Source organism: Ceratotherium simum, chromosome 5 (assembly GCF_057802395.1).
Source record: "Ceratotherium simum simum isolate JZ-2026a chromosome 5, ASM5780239v1, whole genome shotgun sequence".
In the NCBI taxonomy this organism is placed as follows: Eukaryota; Metazoa; Chordata; class Mammalia; order Perissodactyla; family Rhinocerotidae; genus Ceratotherium; species Ceratotherium simum.
The window spans coordinates 49637796-49657697 of record NC_141904.1 but is presented as its reverse complement, the minus strand read 5'-3'; the positions used below and the strand labels follow the sequence as shown (position 1 = coordinate 49657697).

General features: G+C 41.9%; 2 protein-coding genes across 12 annotated transcripts in view; one reads left to right on the top strand and one right to left on the bottom strand.

Annotated features, from left to right (window-relative positions):
• Positions 1-744: 744 nt before the first annotated feature.
• Positions 745-3064, bottom strand: LOC147917033 (uncharacterized). The gene is made up of 2 exons (XM_087430915.1): positions 2013-3064; positions 745-1566 (listed from the first exon to the last, which is right to left on the bottom strand). Exon 1 carries the CDS (start codon positions 2953-2955, stop codon positions 2209-2211), a length of 747 nt encoding a protein of 248 aa, XP_087287041.1. The 5' UTR covers positions 2956-3064; the 3' UTR covers positions 745-1566; positions 2013-2208.
• Positions 2301-19902, top strand: part of MAP4 (microtubule associated protein 4) — a 195480-nt gene continuing 177878 nt past the window's right edge. For all 11 annotated transcript variants that reach the window (XM_087430891.1, XM_087430895.1, XM_087430898.1 and 8 more), the window contains exon 1: positions 2301-2437. The gene's annotated coding sequence lies outside the window, so the exon portion shown is untranslated. The remainder of the gene's footprint in view (positions 2438-19902) is intronic.

Sequence of the window (19902 nt, the reverse complement as noted above, 5' to 3'; positions counted from 1 at the left end):
GCGAAGTGCTAGGCACCAATCTAAGCACTTTACATATATTAACACATCTGATCCACATAACAACCCTAAATGAGGTAGGTACCATTATTTTACATTTTACAGTTGAGGAAACAGAGGTATAGAGAGATTAAATATCTTCCACAAGTTCACATAACTTCTAAGTAGCAGTGCTCAGATTTGCACAGGGAGTCTGGGGCCAGAGTCCAAGTTTAACTACCTCAGTATGCTACCTCTAGGTCATTCTAATAGTGACCACGAGAGAAGCTGATGGTGTATTATCTTTTTTTTTGGTGAGGAAGATCAGCCCTGAGCTAACATCCATGCCAATCCTCCTCTTTTTGCTGAGGAAGACCGGCCCTGAGCTAACATCTATTGCCAATCCTCTTCTTTCCCCCCCCTTTTTTTTTGCCTCCCCAAAGCCCCAGTAGATAGTTGTATGTCATAGTTGCACATCTTTCTAGTTCCTTATGTGGGACGCCGCCTCAGCATGGCCGGACAAGCAGTGCGGTCCGTGCGCTCCGTGAGCTCCGGGGACCCGAACCCAGGCTGCCGGTAGTGGAGCACGCACTTAACTGCTAAGCCACGGGGGCCGGCCCCTCTTTTTTTTTTTTTTAATTGATGTCTTAATAGTTTATAACATTGTGAAATTTTGGTTGTACATTTTTGTCAGTCACCATATACATGTCTCCCTTCACTCCTTGTGCACACTCCCCATCCCCTTTGCCCCTGGTAACCACAATACAGTTCTCTCTGACTGTGTGTTGGTTTATATTCCACATATGAGTGAAATCATGCAGTGTTTGTCTTTCTCTTTCTGGCTTATTTCACTTAACATAATACCCTCCAGGTCCATCCATGTTGTTGCAAATGGGACATGTATTATCTCATTTTTATAAATAAGGCAACTGAAGGTTAACTTCCCTAAGGTTACATAACTAGAAAGTAGCAGAGCTGGACCTCAAACCCCAGCTTTCAACCAAGTCCACCGTTCTTCTGGTAACCAGTCTGCTCTAGAGGTTTGAGTGTACGCCCCAAATGCCTGGCTGCCTGAGTTAAGGCCCCACTCTGCCAGTTACTGGCTTGCCAACATTAGGTAAGTTACTAAACTTCTCGTTTGTTTCCTCATCTGTAAAATCAGAATGAGAACATTAATACCAACCATATAGGATTGTTGTGATGATTAAACGAGTTATTAGGTGTCACATACTTACAAGAATGCCTGGATCATAGTAAGCAATAAATACGTGTCATCACTTGTAGTTTTGAACCAGCGCTATCCGGCAGAAATATGTGAACCAAATAGTAATTTTAAGTTTTCTACTGGACACATTTTATTTTATTTTATTTTATTTTTAATTTAATTTATTTATTTTTCCCCCAAAGCCCCAGTAGATAGTTGTATGTCATAGTTGCACATTCTTCTAGTTGCTGTATGTGGGACTCCGCCTCAGCATGGCCGGAGTAGCAGTGCGTCGGTGCGCACCCAGGATCAGAAGCCCGGGGATCAGAAGCCCGGCCGCCAGCATCAGAGCGCACGCACTTAACCGCTAAGCCACGGGGCCGGCCCTGGACACATTTAAAAAAGTAAACAGAAACATGAAATTATTTCAAATATATTTTATCTAACCAAATATATCCAAAACTGTAATCAATTATCCAACTTATAATCAATATAAAAATTACGAATGAGCTATTTTATATATTTTTTTGTATTAAGTCTCGGAAATCCTGTGTGTATTCCACACTGACAGCACATCTCAACTTGGACCAGCCACGTCACTTGCGGCTGGTGGCCACGCAGCCCTGGAGAGACCCCCGGCCGCGGCCTCGTGCCCCCACGGTACGTTCCAGCGACCAGCTGGCCCGCGCCCTAGCCCCGCCCCGCGCCCTGCCCAGGTTACATCACAGAGCCCACAGGCCCGCGGGCGGGGAAACCCGACCCCGGCCGCGTGTGCCCGGACGACCGCATCCTCCCTACTCCAAGCACCCAAGTTCTAAAAAGAAGGGACGACCATCACACAGCAGCGGGGCGGTCAGTCTGCCCGCCAGCCGCTTCGGCTAACGCCAGCAGGAGGCGAGATTCCGGAACCCCCATGCGTACTTCGCCCCCAACGGCCCTCCGCTCGCGCCTCTATCACCGCGAGGTCGAGGCGGTGGGGCCAGCGCCCATTGGTCCGCTGCAGCCCTCCGCCCGCCCCCTCGCCGCGCTTATTGGCAGGAGCAGCGGCGCCCGCGGGATAGGCGGCGGCGGCGCCCCTCCCTCGCGCCGGCCCTCAAGAGGGCGACGAGGAAGCGGCCACCTCCCTGCGCCCCGCCCCTCGGGCTTGCTTGCCTGGCTCCCGGCTCCTCCCGACTTCTCCCGGCTCCTCCCGGCTCCTCCCGGCCCTCTCCCGGCTCCCTCCGGCTCCGGCTCCGGCGCGGCGGCGGCGGCGGGTAGGTGCAGCCGCGGGCGGGGCCCAGTTGGAGGGGCGGCCTCACTTCTATCCCGGGGCTGCCCGAGCCTCGCCTCGCGCCCGCTCGGGACCCCACAGGGGCCGCCTGAGGCGGGGAAGGGCGGTGGCTGTCGGCCTGCGGGACGCGGGGTTGGCCGGGCGGGGGGCCTGCGGGCGTGGTCTTGCGAGTCTTCCAGGCGCGATCTGGGGGCCTGCGGGGCGGGGCAGGCCGAGACATCTGGCTCTGGGGGTCGAGCGTGGTGGCGAGTGCCATGCGTTGGGCTCGGGATCGGGCTGAGCCCGGGGAGCGAGGGTCGGCTGCAGTCTGGGGCCCTGGGTGGGGCTCGGAGAAGTAGGAGAACTCAGAGGCCGTTCCATGAGGCTTTTGGGGGGTCAGTTGAGGTGGGGCTGAGGCGAGCCTTAGAGAGGGTGCCCCCTTGGGTTGTGGGAGTGGCTGGAGAACCGCGCCCCAGCCCGGGCTCTGTGCGTGCGTCGGCCGTGGCGCTGTTTGGGGACTAAACATGTGTCTGGCTGCGAGAGTGCGAAGGGGTTTCAGTATGGGTGGGGATAGGACGATAGGGAGAGGAACCAGGAGGGGCAGTTGGAAACCTTACTGAGAACAGAGATTGTGGTTTAGTACATGGACCAGGTTCTTCACTGTTGTGTTGCGTGAGCTCTTTAGTGAAATTGCCCCTTGGGGGAATGTTGGGGGTTTTGCTTCCATCCAGGAACGTGTAAATTAAATTCATTTGCTGCTTTTGGAAGGTGGCAGTGATTACGCTTAGGTTTGTGTTTTAGGATCCAGACCCAGAGTGAAAGGTACTTCTCGGGGAGGTTAGTGTTATCCAGCTTTCTCCTGGAAAGCCCCTTTTCTCCTTTCTCTCCTCTGGTCCAGTTACAGTATTGCTCCCCAGGGCCTCTCCATTCCCTCTCCCGGGCTGCTTAGCGTTGCAGTGTTTCTTGCTCTGTGTTTGCCTCCCTCCCATTTCCCTGCTGCTGCGCTTTTGGCAACTGCCTCTGCTCTTTCCCAGGGATGGTTGTGGCATTGCATCAGGGGATATTTGTGCTTGTAATTTGCTCACTCAGCCCAGGAAGAGGGAGAATCGTATGCTGCAGAGATGCGAGGGGGGTGCCGTCAGCTAGGCTGGGTAGGCAGAGAAATGGGTGTGGTGAGGGAATACAGCTGCTCTAGGCCTATAGGGTAACACTGCCCAGTCATCAGCTCAAAGGGATTCAAAGAGCAGCAGCAGCTATTTTTATAAATCAGTCCTGAATCCAAGCTGAGCACATGGATTTAGAGTGAACAGTTGTCATGCTCTAACCATTACAGGCTGGGTGTTTGGTAGACAACATTAGAGTTGCTAAGCAAGAGACTCCATCCATCTGTACAGTGCAGGGGATACTTTACTTGCAGCTTTTTAACTTTTCTCAGCTTTGTAGAATGGGACGTCTCTCTTCAGGGGGTCTCTTTTATATTGATGTGGTTTGATTGTCCTTAGTACTTCTTTTCAGATGAAATGTTTTTACCTCAGTTATACTGTTGCTTTCGAATTTTGCTTAAAAATAATAAAGCTATCACTTTCTGAGTACTTGCCATCTTCTAGGCACTAGTTGTAGGTATTTATTTACGAATGAGGAAATTAAGACTGACAGAAATAAGAGGTCACGCAGTTAAGTGGCATCCACACCAAGGTCTCTCTGACACCCACACAGTAGTTCAGAAACTCAAAATTTTTGGTTCACACAAGTGTGATTCAAGTGCTTGAGAATTTATTCATGCGAAGTAAACTCACCAGAGACTGATAGACCAAATACCAGTTTATTTACATCGAAAGTATTAAGTGCCATGTACACAATAGGAATTAATTATCCACTGGCAGGGACGCCTCCTTTGTTTCTGGGCGGCCATATCAGTAATAAGAATGCAGTTGATTAAAGAATTGGAACTAAGGGCACTGGATGTTCTTAGGGGATGTTTTAATCAAGTTACAGAAGCCTGGTGAGTCTCCCTTCTTTCCCTATTTTACAAACACACATACTAATGTTTGACAGTGCTGAGGAGATTCTTAAACATTTTCCCATTCTGTCTCAGTTGTTTTTTTAAGTCATCTCTTCATATATTTGTCATCCCAGCATATATTTACCTGTGTTAAAATCCCCAAATCTACAAATAAGTTTACATTACATATAAAAAGTCATTTTCCGGGGCCGGCCCTGTGGCCTAGTGGTTAACTTCAGTGTGCTCCACTTCGGCAACCCGGGTTTGCTTCCCTGGCAGAGACCACTTGTCAGCGGCCCCGCTGTGGTGGCAACCCACATACAAAATAGAAGAAGATTGGCACAGACGTTAGCTCAGGGCGAATCTTCTTCAACCAAAAAAAGAGGAAGAAGATTGACAACAGATGTTAGCTCAGGACGAATCTTCCTCAGAAAAAAAAAAAAGTCATTTTCCATTGTTTGCTGAAAGTGAAGGAATCACCTGGATTTTCTTATATTTAGGTGGCTTAGTTTTATTTTTTTAATTTTTTTGAGGTTATGAAAACTTTTATTAATTACATAACATGGCTTTCAGGGGAGAGTAGGAGAGGTTTCTCAGGCTTGTTCAAAATGGCTTGAGAGCAGGGAAGGATACTGGCTTGTGGTTTTTTTTGTGGTTATAGGGCGGGGGTGGGAGTGAGTGTTCCATCTTGCCAAGGGGCTTGTGTGGTTTGAACCCCTCACCTACATCAAGATAGGTGGCTTAGCTTTAGTCAGAGAGATGGTTCTTCTTGATCTCAGTGTCTTGTTCTTTTTCCTCATCTTGTTTCTGAATTTGGTGATCCATCCTTTGGCGCTAAACTTTTGCTGTTGACATTTCAAATTTTTGGCATCGCTTTTCTTCTTCTTCTTCTTTTTTGTGAGGAAGATTAGCCCTGAGCAAACATCCATGCCAATCCTCCTCTTTTTGCTGAGGAAGACCAGCCCTGAGCTAACATCTATTGCCGATCCTCCTCCTTTTTTTTTTCCCTTTTTCTCCCCAAAGCCCCAGTAGATAGTTGTATGTGGTAGTTGCACATTCTGCTAGTTGCTGTATGTGGGACGCCCCCTCAGCATGGCCGGACAAGCGGTGCGTCCATGCGCGCCTGGGATCTGAACCCCGGGCAGCCAGCAGCGGAGCGCCCGCACTCAACCACTAAGCCACTGGGCCGGCCCCTTTCTTTTTTTTTTTTAATATTAAGCATGGGTAGGCTTTATTTTTCTTTAAAAAGCAAGAAAATCTGAGAGGAACATTATGACCCAATGGAAGTCATCTTGGTGGTTATTTGATTTGGTCAGTTTGAAAAGGAAACCGAGTAAATATTACTGATTTCACTTTGTCCTTCTTTTTTTTTTTTTTTTTTTTAAAGATTTTATTTATTTTATTTTTCCCCCCAAAGCCCCAGTGGATAGTTGTGTGTCGTAGCTGCACATCCTTCTAGTTGCTGTATGTGGGACTCGGCCTCAGGATGAACGGAGAAGTGGTGCCTCGATGCGTACCCGGGATCCGAACCCAGGCCACCAGCATCGCAGCGCGCGCACTTAACCACCAAGCCACAGGGCCAGCCCACTTTGTCCTTCTAAATGGTACTTTCAGAACCAGGTTACTGTGAGGGCCAGTCCCCTGGCTTAGCGGTTAAGTGCGTGGGCTCCGCTGCTGGCGCCCGGGTCCGGATCCCGGGCGTGCACCGATGCACTACTTCTCCGGCCATGCTGAGGCTGCGTCCCACATACAGCAACTAGAAGGATGTGCAGCTATGACATACAACTATCTACTGGGGCTTTGGGGGGAAAAAAAAAAAGGAGGAGGATTGGCAATAGATGTTAGCTCAGAGCCGGTCTTCCTCAGCAAAAAGAAGAGGATTAGCATGGATGTTAGCTCAGGGCTGATCTTGCTCACCAAAAAAAACCACAAAAAAACGCCAGGTTACTGTGGACCTATTGCTGGGAGTGAGTGGGTTGAGGACAAGTAGGCTCAAGAAAGGGGATGAAGGAAACTGATATACATGAGGGATCATACTTATTGCCTTCTTAGAGCTTTCTAGGCTAATCTCAATGCAGACCTTATGGGAACTATTTTTTATGTCATTAAAATTTTAAGCTTGAAAGTCAACCCAGTTTACTTTTGTGATTCTTTTTTTTTTTTTTTTAATTTATTTTTCCCCCAAAGCCCCAGTAGATAGTTGTATGTCATAGTTGCACATCCTTCTAGTTGCAGTAGGTGGGACTCGGCCTCAGCATGGCCAGAGAAGCGGTGCGTCAGTGCGTGCCCTGGATCCGAACCGGGCTGCCAGCAGCGGAGCGCGTGCACTTAACCGCTAAGCCATGGGCCGGCCCTGTGATTCTCTTTTTTTTTTTTTTTAAAGATTTTTATTTATTCATTTTTTTCCCCCCAAAGCCCCAGTAGATAGTTGTATATCATAGGTTCACATCCTTCTAGTTGCTGTACGTGGGACTCGGCCTCGGGTTGGACGGAGAAGTGGTGCCTTGGGGCGTGCCCGGGATCCGAACCCGGGCCGCCAGCATCAGAGCGCGCGCACTTAACCTCCAAGCCACGGAGCCGGCCCTGTGATTCTTGATAGGTTGAAAAAGTTAATCTTCTCACCATAAAACCCATCTTATTAGTTTGCATATATTTAAATATCTTTTAAAATTTATTTATAACTTTTCCTCATTTTCTTTCTGACTTTACAAACAAAATGAAATTTAAAAAAATCTTTTATTTTGAAATAATTTTAGATTTACAGAAGAGTTGTAAAGATAGTACAGAATTTCCATATACCCTTCATCTAGCTTTCCTCATTTTAACATGTAACCATGATACATTTATCAAAATTAAGAAATCATTATTAGTTTAATATTATTAACTAAATTACAGACTTTCCTCTGATTTCTCTAGTTTTTCCACACTGATACCCTTTTTTATTACAGGATGCAATCCAGGATTGACAACACATTGCCTTTAGATGTCGTGTTTCCTTAGTTTTCTCCAGTCTGTGACAGTTTCCTGGTCTCTCCTTGCCTTTTTCTCCTTGACACCTTTGAAGAGTAGTGGTCAGTTATTTGTAGAATGTTCCTGACTTTTGGTTTTCTGATGTCTTTCTCATTAGCCTGAGGTTATGCATTTTAGGGAAGAATACCATAGGGATGGTATGCCCTTCCCGTCACCTATCTCTTATCATGGGATACCTGATATCAACATGACTTATTACTGATGTTGACTTTGATAACTTCCTTAAGATAGTGTCTGCCTGGTTTCACTAAAGTGACAATTTTTCCTTTTCTTACTTTGTTTGTTAGAAGCTAGAAGTGAGTCACCAAGTCAAGCCCACACTCCAGGGGAATGGAATTAAGCTCCACCTCCTGAAGGAACGAGTATCAGAGAATTTGTGAGCATATGTTAAAAATCACCCACAGTAATTAATAAGTATTTTGGGGGAGATTCTGTGAGGCCCTACAAAGATCTCATTTTTCCTTAAAGTTTCATCCACTAATTTTAGCATTCATTAGGGAAACTTGCCTGCAGCAGCAATTATTATTGTGTTATTCTAGTGGTGATTTTCTGTTTCCTTCATTCCTTTTACATTTATTATTTGGATTCTTCTGTAGGGAAGATTTGTACCTTTGCCCCTATTTATTTATTCAGTCATTTATATCAGTATGGATTCATGAATATTTATATTTTTCTTTGGGTTGTAATATAATACTATATTTTATTGCTCAAATTCTTCCAACTTTGGCCATTTGGCACCTATGTTCTTTTGACATGTGTGTTCCCCTGCTACCTTTTCCGGAGCACTTTTTAAAAATTCTGGCGCTGCAAGATGCTCCAATCTCATCTTGTATTTTCCCTATTCCAGCCCTGGAATCAGCCGTTTCTCCAAGGAGCCCTTGTTTCTTTTATTGGAGAAAAATATTTAGAAACAAAGATCTGGTTTCTAAATAAACCAGGCATACTTATTGCTACTGACTAATCCCTTCTTCTAGGCCGTCTTAGGGGACAGAGCTGGGGAATACATGTATGTATACTGACCCAGGTATCACACATATCTGTGTTTATTTCTGTATCTAGCTGTATATAAATATAAACATGAGTTTGTACTGGTCTCTCTGACTCTTAATCTAGCACCACAAAGTTCATTCTAGCATTCCCCTCCTTGCTTATTTGTAACTTCTGTCTCTGATAGTGAGAAACTTAGCTCTTGTTATTTATAATAGATTTACCTAATTGTTCAACCTTCGTATATGTGTAAAGGTAGGAAAAATGCAATTTTAAATTGTTACATAAAGAAATTTTCCAAAGCATTTTGCAGTTGTTAAATTATACTCCTGTAATATTGGTATTTTAAATTACTATTTTTCAGCTCAGTTGGAGAGGTGAAGTCATGTGCCCCTGGCCAAACAGGGAGTGACTGTAGCTGGAATTGATGACCTGTTCTCACTCCCAGTGCTATGCTTGATCCCAAGCAGAGCAATCTCTTCATATCAAGTATTTTGACTAACAAGTCAACCTTTATGCCTTCTTGGTGGGATTGCTCCTTTTAGTTAAAGAGGTTCCTGGTTTTTAGATTTTTTTTTTTTTTTAACGTTTGGCAGTGTTGAGAGCAAAAATAATTCTTTTTCTGGACTTTTTCCTACTCGTAGAATCATAGAATCGGAAGAGATCTGAGAGATGACCTAGTGCAGTTTTTCACACAATGTGATTCCTCCAGCGCTCTGTGCAAGTATTCCCCAAGATAGGAACTTCACAGCTGGTGACTATCGATTCCTGGTTTGCAAATTTGTCATTTTAGAAGGATTTCCCTGATAATGATCTCAAACCTGCCTTCCTGCAGTGTTTATTCACTGGTTCTAATTTTGCTGTCTACAATTATTCCCTGTAGCTTCAGTCTCCACCTTACAAGCTATTCAATAACAGTTATTTTGTCCTGCTTAAGTTTTTTCTTTTCCAGACTAAACAGTTTTTTTCTCCCAGCCATTTCTCATGAAATGTGCTTTCTGAACCTTTTACTATGTTGGGCATCATCCTGTGGACCTGCTGCAGTTTGTCAGTTTGTCAGATATGGTCTGATCCAGATAACTGTATTAGGCCTTGGAAGTGAAATGATAAAGGAATTCAAAATGATCTCTGCCCTTGGGGAGCTTACCACTAAGTTCCCATCAATGCTGCTTTAGAATAAATCAGATTCTTTTTTCTTTCAGTATCCACTTTTCAGCATTAGTTCATACTTGTCTGGTAGTAAGCTCACCTCTAGGTCTTTTTCTCTGGAACTGCTGTTAACCCAAGTCTTGGTCCTTGGTTGGTTGCTTTTCTGAACCTATGTATTGGACTTTTTTTACACTCCTGCTTTCTTTCTGTAACTCCTAATTTCTGTCCATTGTTTCAAAGGGGACTTTTTTGTGTGTGTGTGAGGAAGATCAGCCTTGAGCTAACATCCATGGCAATCCTCCTCTTTTTGCTGAGGAAGACTGGCCCTGAGCTAACATCTGTGCCCATCTTCCTCCACTTTATATGGGACGCCACCACAGCATGGCCTGACAAGCGGTGCGTCGGTGCACGCCCTGGATCCGAACCCAGGCTGCCAGCAGCGGAGTGGGCACGCTTAACCGCTACGCCACGGGGCCGGCCCCCAAGGGGGACTTTTTGAATCCTGATTCTATTACACTGTGTGCCTTTGTTGTCCTTCCTTTGTCTATAACTTTAATATATTCTTTCTGTATTTTTACTTGAGTTGATTAAGAAGATATTCACCTATAGAGTGCCAAGATCAGATCCTAGTAGTGTGTGATTAGAGAAAAAGCTTCATGCTTTGTTTTCTCTTTCTGACTTTTATTACTTACGTATTTCCAAAAGAGATGTTGGTTCTGATTTTCTGCTGTAGTTTGCATGCAAAATTGTAATTAAAATACTTGACATCTTTCAACTCTGAAGGCACAGCTAGTTCTTTCTAATGCTAACTATTGATTATTGATTGAAGTTGGGTTATATGATTCTTTTTTATTATGACAAATTATAGGTTCTGCCTTATAAATGATTCATAGATAAAATAGTTATAGCTTCTATCTCATTAATTCGCCCCTGGCTCCCCACTCCCACCCCCATGTTGAGACTACTGTGGAAAAATTTTAAGAGAAGATGTATTTTCTAAAGAAGGAAAAATGGAAGAATTTAGGGGAGACTGGGGATAGGTGGTGAGTGGGAGTGGAGGATAGACACCCTTAAAAAAAGGGTTGCTTCCTATAGTGACTCTTCTCTGAGCTCTGTTTTTGTTAAACTATCTGAAATTCTCAGTCAGGTATTCATTTGGGTTAACCCATTTTCTCTTAGGAATAGAAATACACTGGGAGGATTCAAGAGCGCTCTCAGTCATTTTCTTGTAGGTGGAATATATTTTTATTAAAATAATTTGTATTGGAAAGTAAGTGTTCCTTTAGGTGACAGATAAGTGATTTCTGGTTTAGGGAGGACTGGGGAGGGGGCAGGGGATAAGGCAGACTTACAGACTTATTTTCCTTAGTATCAACTCAGGTGTCACCTTTAGAAAGCCTTTCTGACCGCTTTCTACCCTAGTCTGTGTTAAGTACTCTTCTTTGGTGTTTTCACCAATATATATCTTTGGGTATATGTCTTTCCATATTTAAAGAAAAATTAAGATATAATTCACATACCATAAAATGCACCATTTTAAAGCATATAAGTCGTTGTGGTTTTTGGTATATTCACAGTGTTGTATAGCCATCATCACTCTCTAATGCCAGAACATTTTCATCATCCGCAAAAGAAATCCCAAACCCATTATCAGTCACTTCCCATTCCCTAGCCCCTGGCAACCAGTAATCAACTTTCTGTCTATGGATTTGTCTTTTCTGGACATACCATATAAATGGAATCATACAATTTATAGCGTTTTATATCTGGCTTTTTTCACTTAGCATAATGTTTTCAAGGTTCATCCATGTTGTAGTATGTATCAGTACTTTATTCCTTTTTATGGCTGAATAATACTCCATTGTATGGGTATACCACATTTTATTTATTCTTTCATCAGTGTGTTCTTTCTACTTTTTAACTGTTATGAATAATGCTGCTATGAACATTGGTGTACAAGTTTTTGTGTGAACATAAGTTTTTATTTCTCTTGGGTATATACCTAGGAGTGGAATTACTCATTCATATGGTAACTCTATGTTTAACCTTTTGAGGAACTGCCAGACTGTTTCCCAAAGTGACCATACCATTTTATGTTCCATTAGCAGTATATGAGAGTTCCAGTTTTTCCACATCCTCATAAACATTTGTTATTATATTTTTTGATTCCATCCTAGTGAGTGTGACGTGATATCTCATTGTGATTGTGATTTTGATTTCCCTGATGACTAATGTGCTTATTGGCCATTTGTATATCTTCTTTGGAGGAATGTATATTCAGATTCTTTGCCCATATTTAATTAGGTTTTTATTATTGAATTATAAGAGTTCTTTATATATTCTAGATACAAATCCCTTATCAGATATATGATTTGCAAATATTTTCTCCATTCTGTGAATTGTTTTGTCTTTTCACTTTCTCTGGAGTTTCCTTTGAGGCACAAAAGTTTCTAGTTTTTTTTTTTCAATTTTTACTTATTTATTTATTTATTTTCCCCCAAAGCCCCAGTAGATAGTTGTATGTCATAGCTGCACATCCTTCTAGTTGCTGTATGTGGGACACGGCCTCAGCATGGCCGGAGAAGCAGTGTGTCTGTGCGCACCCCGGATCTGAACCCGGGCCACCAGTAGCAGAGGGTGAGCACTTAACCGCTAAGCCACGGGGCCGGCCCAAAAGTTTCTCGTTTTGATGAGGTCCAGTTTATCTGTTTTTTCCTTGGTTGCTTGTGCTTTAGGTGTCACATCTAAGAAATTGTTGCCTACTACAAGATCACAAGGATTTCTACCTGTGTTTCTTTTAAGAGTTTTATAGTTTTACCTGTTACATTTAGGTTTTTGATCCATTTTTGAGTTAATTTTTATATGTGGTATAAGATGGGAGTCCAAATTTATTTATTTATTTTTTGCATGTGGAGATCCAGTTGTTCTTGCACCATTTGTTGAAAAGACTTTTTTTTTTTTTTAAAGATTTTATTTATTTTATTTTTTGCCCCCAAAGCCCCAGTAGATAGTTGCATGTCATAGCTGCACACCCCTCCAGTTGCTGTATGTGGGACTCGGCCTCAGGATGGACAGAGAAGTGGTGCCTCGATGCGCACCCGGGATCCGAACCCGGGCCGCCAGCATCGCAGCGCGCGCACTTAACCACCAAGCCACAGGGCCGGCCCCTTTTTTTTTTTTTTAAAGATTTTTATTTATTTATTTTTTCCCCCCAAAGCCCCAGTAGATAGTTGTATGTTATAGCTGCACATCCTTCCAATTGCTGTATGTGGGACTCGGCCTCAGCACGGCCGGAGAAGCCGTGCGCCGGCGCCGGCCCGGGATCCGAGCCCCGGGCCGCCAGCAGCGGAGCGCGTGCACTTAACCGCTAAGCCACTGGCCGGCCCAAGACTTTTCTTTTTCCATTGAGTTGTCTTGGCACTCGTGTTGAAAATCTATTGATCTTAGATGTATGGGTTTATTTCTGGACTCTCAATTCTATTCCGTTGACCTTCATGTCTCTCCTTATGCTAGTACCACACTGTCTTGATTACTGTGGCTTTGAGTATGTTTTGAAATTGGGAAGTGTGAGTCCTCCAACTTTATTCTTCTTTGCAAGATTGTTTTGACTATTCTGGATCCCATGCATTTCCATGTGAATTTTAGGATCAGCTTGTCAGTTTCTGTAAAAAGGCAGTTGGAATTTTGGTAAGGACTGCATTGAATTTGTAGATCAATTTGGAGAGTATTGCCATCTTAACAATGTTAAGTCTTCCAGTCCATGAACATGGAATGTCTTTCCGTTTATTTATGTCTTCTTTAGTTTCTTTCAACAATGTTTGGTAGCTTTCAATGTACAAGTCTTGCACTTCTTTGGTTAAATTTTATTCCTAAGCATTTTATACTTTTTGATGCTATTTTAAATAGAATTGTTTTCTTAATATCATTTTTGGATTGTTGATTACTAGTGCATAGAAATGCAACTGATTTTTTATATTGATCTGGTGTTCTGCAACCTTGCTAAACTTGTTTATTAGCTCTAATAGCTTGGCATATGTGTGGATTCTTTCAGATGTCCCCATTGTTTTTAAATTATGTATGCCTTTCCATTGGACTGAGATCCTCTTTTTTTTTTTTTTTTTTAAAGATTTTATTTATTTATTTTTCCCCCAAAGCCCCAGTAGATAGTTGTCTGTCATAGCTGCACATCCTTCTAGTTGCTGTATGTGGGACACGGCCTCAGCATGGCTGGAGGAGCAGTGCGTCGGTGCGCACCCGGGATCCGAACCCCGGGCCGCCGGCAGCAGAGCGCGCGCACTTAACCACTAAGCCACGGGGCCGGCCCGGACTGAGATCCTCTTGAAGTCAGAGATAGTGTCTTGTATTTCATTTCTCTTTCCCTACTGCCAAATGTATATTCAATTAATGCTGGGGTAAAGATGCCATTGTACTGGAGTTTAGTGTAGCATAATGCTACAGAAAATGGAGCAGAAGGGAAGTGGAGTATTGTAAGACTCTTTTTACCTATTGTAAAATGTTTCCTGAGGTCCAGAAAAGTTAATTCTTCTCACTTCTATCTCTGCTTCTCTATACCTCTTGCCCTTAGTTATTCTTTGTTTCTGAAACTCAGAATACTTTGGATCATAAACTTCGTGTGTTCGAATAGGAACCTTAATTAGATTTTATGTATTCTTTAGGGAAATGTGTTCTGTCCTCATTCACAAAATAGTTCTTTTATGAACCTAGGAGTACTTATGGTAATACGATTGGCTATGTTGGTTGTTAATTCTGTGTTCACATTTTTTTCTTTGATAAACTCAAGCTCACTTTTTTTTTCTCTCTCTTTTTTACTAAATCACAGAGAGACAGGGGAAACAAAACATTTGCTGTCAAAGGGCAGGATCTGACCTGTTCTTTTGTTCTTGTTCTGTCTATGTTTCATTACCAGACACGAAGAATTGCTTTTAAAAAGCATGCTATTCTTTAAAAAGAGGAAGAGTAGAGAATTCACAGTCCCCCTTTTTTTTGTGAGGAGGACCAGCCCTGAGCTAACATCCAATGCCAATCCTCCTCTTTTTTGCTGAGGAAGACTGGCCCTGGGCTAACGTCCGTGTGCATCTTCCTCTAGTTTATATGGGACGCCGCCACAGCATGGCTTAACAAGCAGTGCGTCGGTGTGCACCCGGGATCCGAACCGGCGAACCCCGGGCCGCCGCAGCAGAGCTCATGCACTTAACCGCTTGTGCCACCGGGCCAGCCCCTTAGTTGGAATCACACAGTTCTTAGCCTTTTCAGATTGGCTTCTTTCACTTAGCAATATGCATTTAAGATTTCTCCACATCTTTTCATGGCTTGATAGCTCATTTTTAATTTAATTTATTATGGTAAGAAAACTTAACATTATATCTACCCTCAGGGCCAGCCTGGTGGTGCAATGGTTAAGTTCACGCGTTCTGCTTCAACGGCCCAGGGTTCACTGGTTCAGATCCTGGGCACGGACCTTCTCACTGCTCATCAAGCCGTACTGTGGTGGCATCCCACGTAGAAGAACTAGAAAGACCTACAACTAGGATATACAACTATGTACTGGGGGCCTTGGCGGAAAAAAATAAAAAAAGAGGAAGATTGGCAACAGATGTTAGCTAGGGCCAATCTTCCTACAAAAAACATTATATCTACCCTCTTAATAAATTTTTAAGGGTACAATGTAGTATTGTTAACTATAGGCACAATGTTATATAGCAGATCTCTGATAGCTCATTTCTTTTTATTGCTGAATAATATTCCACTGTATGGATGTACCACAATTGATTTATTTATTCACCTATTGAAGAATATCTTGGTTTCTTTCAAGTTTTGACAAGTATGAATAAAGTTGCTATAAACATTCATGTGCAGGTTTTTGCAAGGATGTAAGTTTTCAGCTCATTTGAGTAAACACCAAAGAGCATGGTTGCTGGATTAGATGGTAAGAGTATGTTTAATTTTGTAAGAAACTGCCAAACTTCTTCCAGATGGTTGTACCGTTTAGTATTCCCACTAGCAGTGAATGAGAGTTTCTGTTGCTCCATATCCTTTTCAGCATTTGGTGTTGTCAGTGTTTTGGATTTTGGCCATTTCAGTAGGTGTGTAATAGAATCTTGTTTTCATTTTCAGTTCTCTAATGACATATGATGTTGAGCATCTTTTCATACTCTTACTTGCCATTATATATTTTCTTTGGTGAGGTGTCTGTTCAGATTTTGCCCATTTTTAAAAATTCAGTTTTTTTTTTTTTTTTTTTGTGAGGAAGATCAGCCCTGAGCTAACATCCATGCTAATCCTCCTCTTTTTGCTAAGGGAGACCCGCTCTGAGCTAACATCTATTGCCAATCCTCCTCCTTTTTTTTCCTCAAAGCCCCAGTAGATAGTTGTATGTCATAGTTGCACATCCTTGTAGTTGCTGTATGTGGGATGCGGCCTCAGCATGGCCGGAGAAGCGGTGTGTCGGTGCGCGCCTGGGATCCGAACCCAGACCGCCAGTAGCGGAGCGCGCGCACTTGACTGCTAAGCCACGGGGCCGGCCCCTAGTTGTTCATTTTCTTATTGTTGAGTTTTAAGAGTTCTTTGTATATTTTGGATACCAGTCCTTTATCAGATATGTGTTTTGCAAATATTTTCTCTTTGTAGTTTGTCTTTTCATTCTCATAACAGTGTATTTTGCAAATCAGAAATTTTAATTTTAATAAAATCCAACTTACAAATTTTTCTTTTGTGTATCATGCTTTCGGTGTTCTTCCTAAGAAGTCATCACCAAACCCAAGGTCACCTACCTTTTTTCCTGTGTTATCTTTTAGGAGTTTTATAGTTTTGCATTTTACATTTAGGTGTATGGTCCATTTTTCTTATGATCCATTTTTTTTAATATTCCATAGTTTTGATGAGTTCTCTGGAACTTTGTTCTGTAGCAGTTCATGTCCACATATTATTCATGAGCATAAATGATAAGACTTTTTAATAGGCAAGAACGATCAGCATAATGAGTTGTCTTGTGTTATATAATGGTCCAAAGGAAATGGATCAGTAATTTATAAGTGACTGAGTTTGTGCTAGTTGAGATGTGATGCAGATACCTTTTGGTGATTGAACTATTTATTGTTTGCTGCAGAGATCTGCTTCAGACTGACAGTTCTTGAGCCTACGTTTATAAAAGCTATATGGTGAGAATTTTCAAGGCCAGAGGTTTGAGAGAGGTGTTCAATAGTAGTTTAATTCTGAAATAATTAAGACTTAATACGTCCATAGGCTTTATGGACCATAAAGGATCCAAGTAAGCATGGATTGCCATTATTCTAATGTTGGTATCCTGGATGGTTTTTATTATTATCAACTTAGTTCATATAGTTTTCACTGTTAACTCTACTTTTACTTGCATTATTCAATCATGAAGTCTATTTATTGGCTATTAACTCCACTTTCACTTTCATCTAATCATGAAGGCTGCTTCAAGTAATACAGCACCCAGATTTTCATTTCAGGTGGCCATGCAGGGGAACTTAAGTCAGAAAAGACAGTTGTGGGCCGGCCCTGTGGCTTGGTGGTTAAGTGCGTGCGCTGCGATGCTGGTGGCCCGGGTTCGGATCCCGGGTGCGCATCGAGGCACCACTTCTCCGTTCATCCTGAGGCCGAGTCCCGCATACAGCAACTAGAAGGATGTGCAGCTACGACATACAACTATCCACTGGGGCTTTGGGGGGGAAAAAAATAAAAAAATAAATAAAAAAAAAAATAAAAAAGAAAAGACAGTTGTTTTATTTATTTTTTATTTTCTATTATTTTTCTTGTGAGGAAGATCAGCCCTGAGCTAACATCTGAAGCCAATCCTCCTCTTTTTTTGTTTTTTTTTTTGGTGAGGAAGATTGGCCCATCTTACTTCACTCTACATGGGACGCCTCCACAGCATGGCTTGACAAGTGGTGCATCGGTGCACACCTGGGATCTGAACCTGCAAACGCCGGGCCACCGCAGCAGAGGGCGCACACTCAACCGCTTGCGCCACTGGGCTGGCCCCGACAGTTGTTTTATTGGTTTTAAACAAAGTGATGATACGGGTCTCTGTATTCATTTTTTTTTCTTGAAGGACAGTTTTGTCAGGTAAAAAGAACTGTGTTCATAGATGTTGGAGATACTCACCGATTGTGACAGTTAATCTTAAAGACATTACGTTCAAGACACATCCCATTCAGCCAGATCCAGTTAAAGTCAGACATACTGATAAAACTTAGGCAAATAGAATAAGATTTTTGGCCTAAAAAGCATTTGGAAGTGGGTGGGAATACATAGTATTTATGTGTGCTTCTTGGTTTCTAGAGAATCTCTGCTATTTGCTAATTTTCAAATTATGTACATAGTACTTTTAAACCTGCAGACTTTCCCTTTCTTTCTTTCTTTTTTTAACAAGCCAGCAATAAAGTGGCTAAAGTGATGAGGTAATATCTTTCTAGCTCATTGTAATCTAAGAATGAGTCACTGTTCTCTTTGTGAAAAAATTCCAGGATACTTTATTTTCTTGAAGGCAACTTTTTTGCACTTGAGTTATGAGGTGTTGTTGCTTTGTTTAAAGCCAAAGAAATGGAACTGTTAGGTTTTTAAGCAGCTTATATTTTTGAAGTGCTGATTATATTATTCAATCTAATTCAATAAATGTTTGTTGAGTGTCTAATATATTCTAGGTTTTCGCTTAGGTGTTAAGGATATAAAGATAAGTAACTCATCGTCCTGCCTTAAGAAGTCCAAATATTTAGTATATTTGTGAGTTTTTTATATAATTTTACAATTCTGTTATTTTGATTAAAATTTTAATTTTGAGGTAATTATAGATTCACATGCAGTTGTAAGAAAACAGTACAGAGAGATCCCTTTACCTAGTTTCCCCCGTTGTAATGTTTTGCAAAACAATATTACAACCAGGGTATTGACATTGAAACAGTTAACAGTAAATGGTACAGCCACTCTGGAAAACAGTTTGGCAGTTTGCCTAAGAGTGCAATTACTGGGTCATATGTAGTTGCATGTTTAGGTTTTAAAGAAATGCCGTTTATATTGATATAATATGGTGGAAGACCAGGCTTGTTCTGCAACTGGTCTTCACTAGCACTGGAGTTACCTTGTTTTACTAGTCTGCAGGGATAAAAGTCCTGGCATGCCTCGCCTCCTTAGCCTCCTCTGACTCCACCCTGGAGGGGGTGTTGGGTGCCTCATTCTATCCTGGAGAAGGTGGAAGTTGGCTCCCTACTCCACCTTTGCTGTATGGGTGGTGGTGGGCATAGTGTTTTTTGTGATGTTTGGCTGGAGGAGAGTGGTTATTGTCTAAAAGTTTTGTGTCTTGCTAGGCTGCCCCTTTCCTGGTCCTTTGGCTAAAGAGAGAACGCTTTTGTTGAGGTTTTTCTTGTCTGCACTCTTAGGTTTCTCGGTTGCCAGCCTCATCAATTCCAATTCTGAGATATATAAGGCAAAAAGAAAACCCAGGGAACTCATCACTGTATTATTCCTTGGTTCCTGAGGTCCCTAGCCATTCTACCTTCTTTTTTCCACCTTTCAGAGTCTTATGTTTGTTTTATATATAATGTCCAGGGTTTTTAGTTGTACTTTGTGGGAGGAATAGGGAAAAATAGATCTTCTCCATTTTTTTCCAGAAGCAGAAGAGTTTTTACATAGTTGTTTTTAAAATAACATTTATTTTTTTCTATTTATAAGAGTATATATTTAATTTAGAAAATATAAAAAATATAAAAGAGAATAACAACACTTTGATATATATTCTTCTAGCTATTTTCTGTGAATATGTATAAATATTTTTCTTGCTAAAATAAGAACTGTTTATACTATATAAAAACTTTCCACTTAACTATATTATAAGCATCATTACTTGTCAATCAGTACTTATGTATAATACCATTTTTTGTGGTATCAATTAAGTTGTAATGTGTATGTTCAGGAGAGCATCGGTGTGTGTTACTTCCCTAGGTTAAGTGCCTGAGAGAGAGTTCCTGTACAAATAAAGGATGTACTGTTTCACATGAATCTCAGTGTTTAGACATCTCTTTTTTACTAAAGAGAATCTGAAGTAAACCAGATTTACCTATTAGTTTCAGAAACTCTAGGTGTTTGGGTAGGTATTTATATTTTAAAGTTTAAAAATAAAAGTATCCACATGTCTTTACACATGCTATTTTGATTAAAATTCTTGTTCATATTTTCCGTAATATTGTAAGAGGGGTCATTATACTTTTCAGAAGAAAATCAGAGATAATAATGGCTTTCTTGTTTGTTCTTGGAGGAAATAGG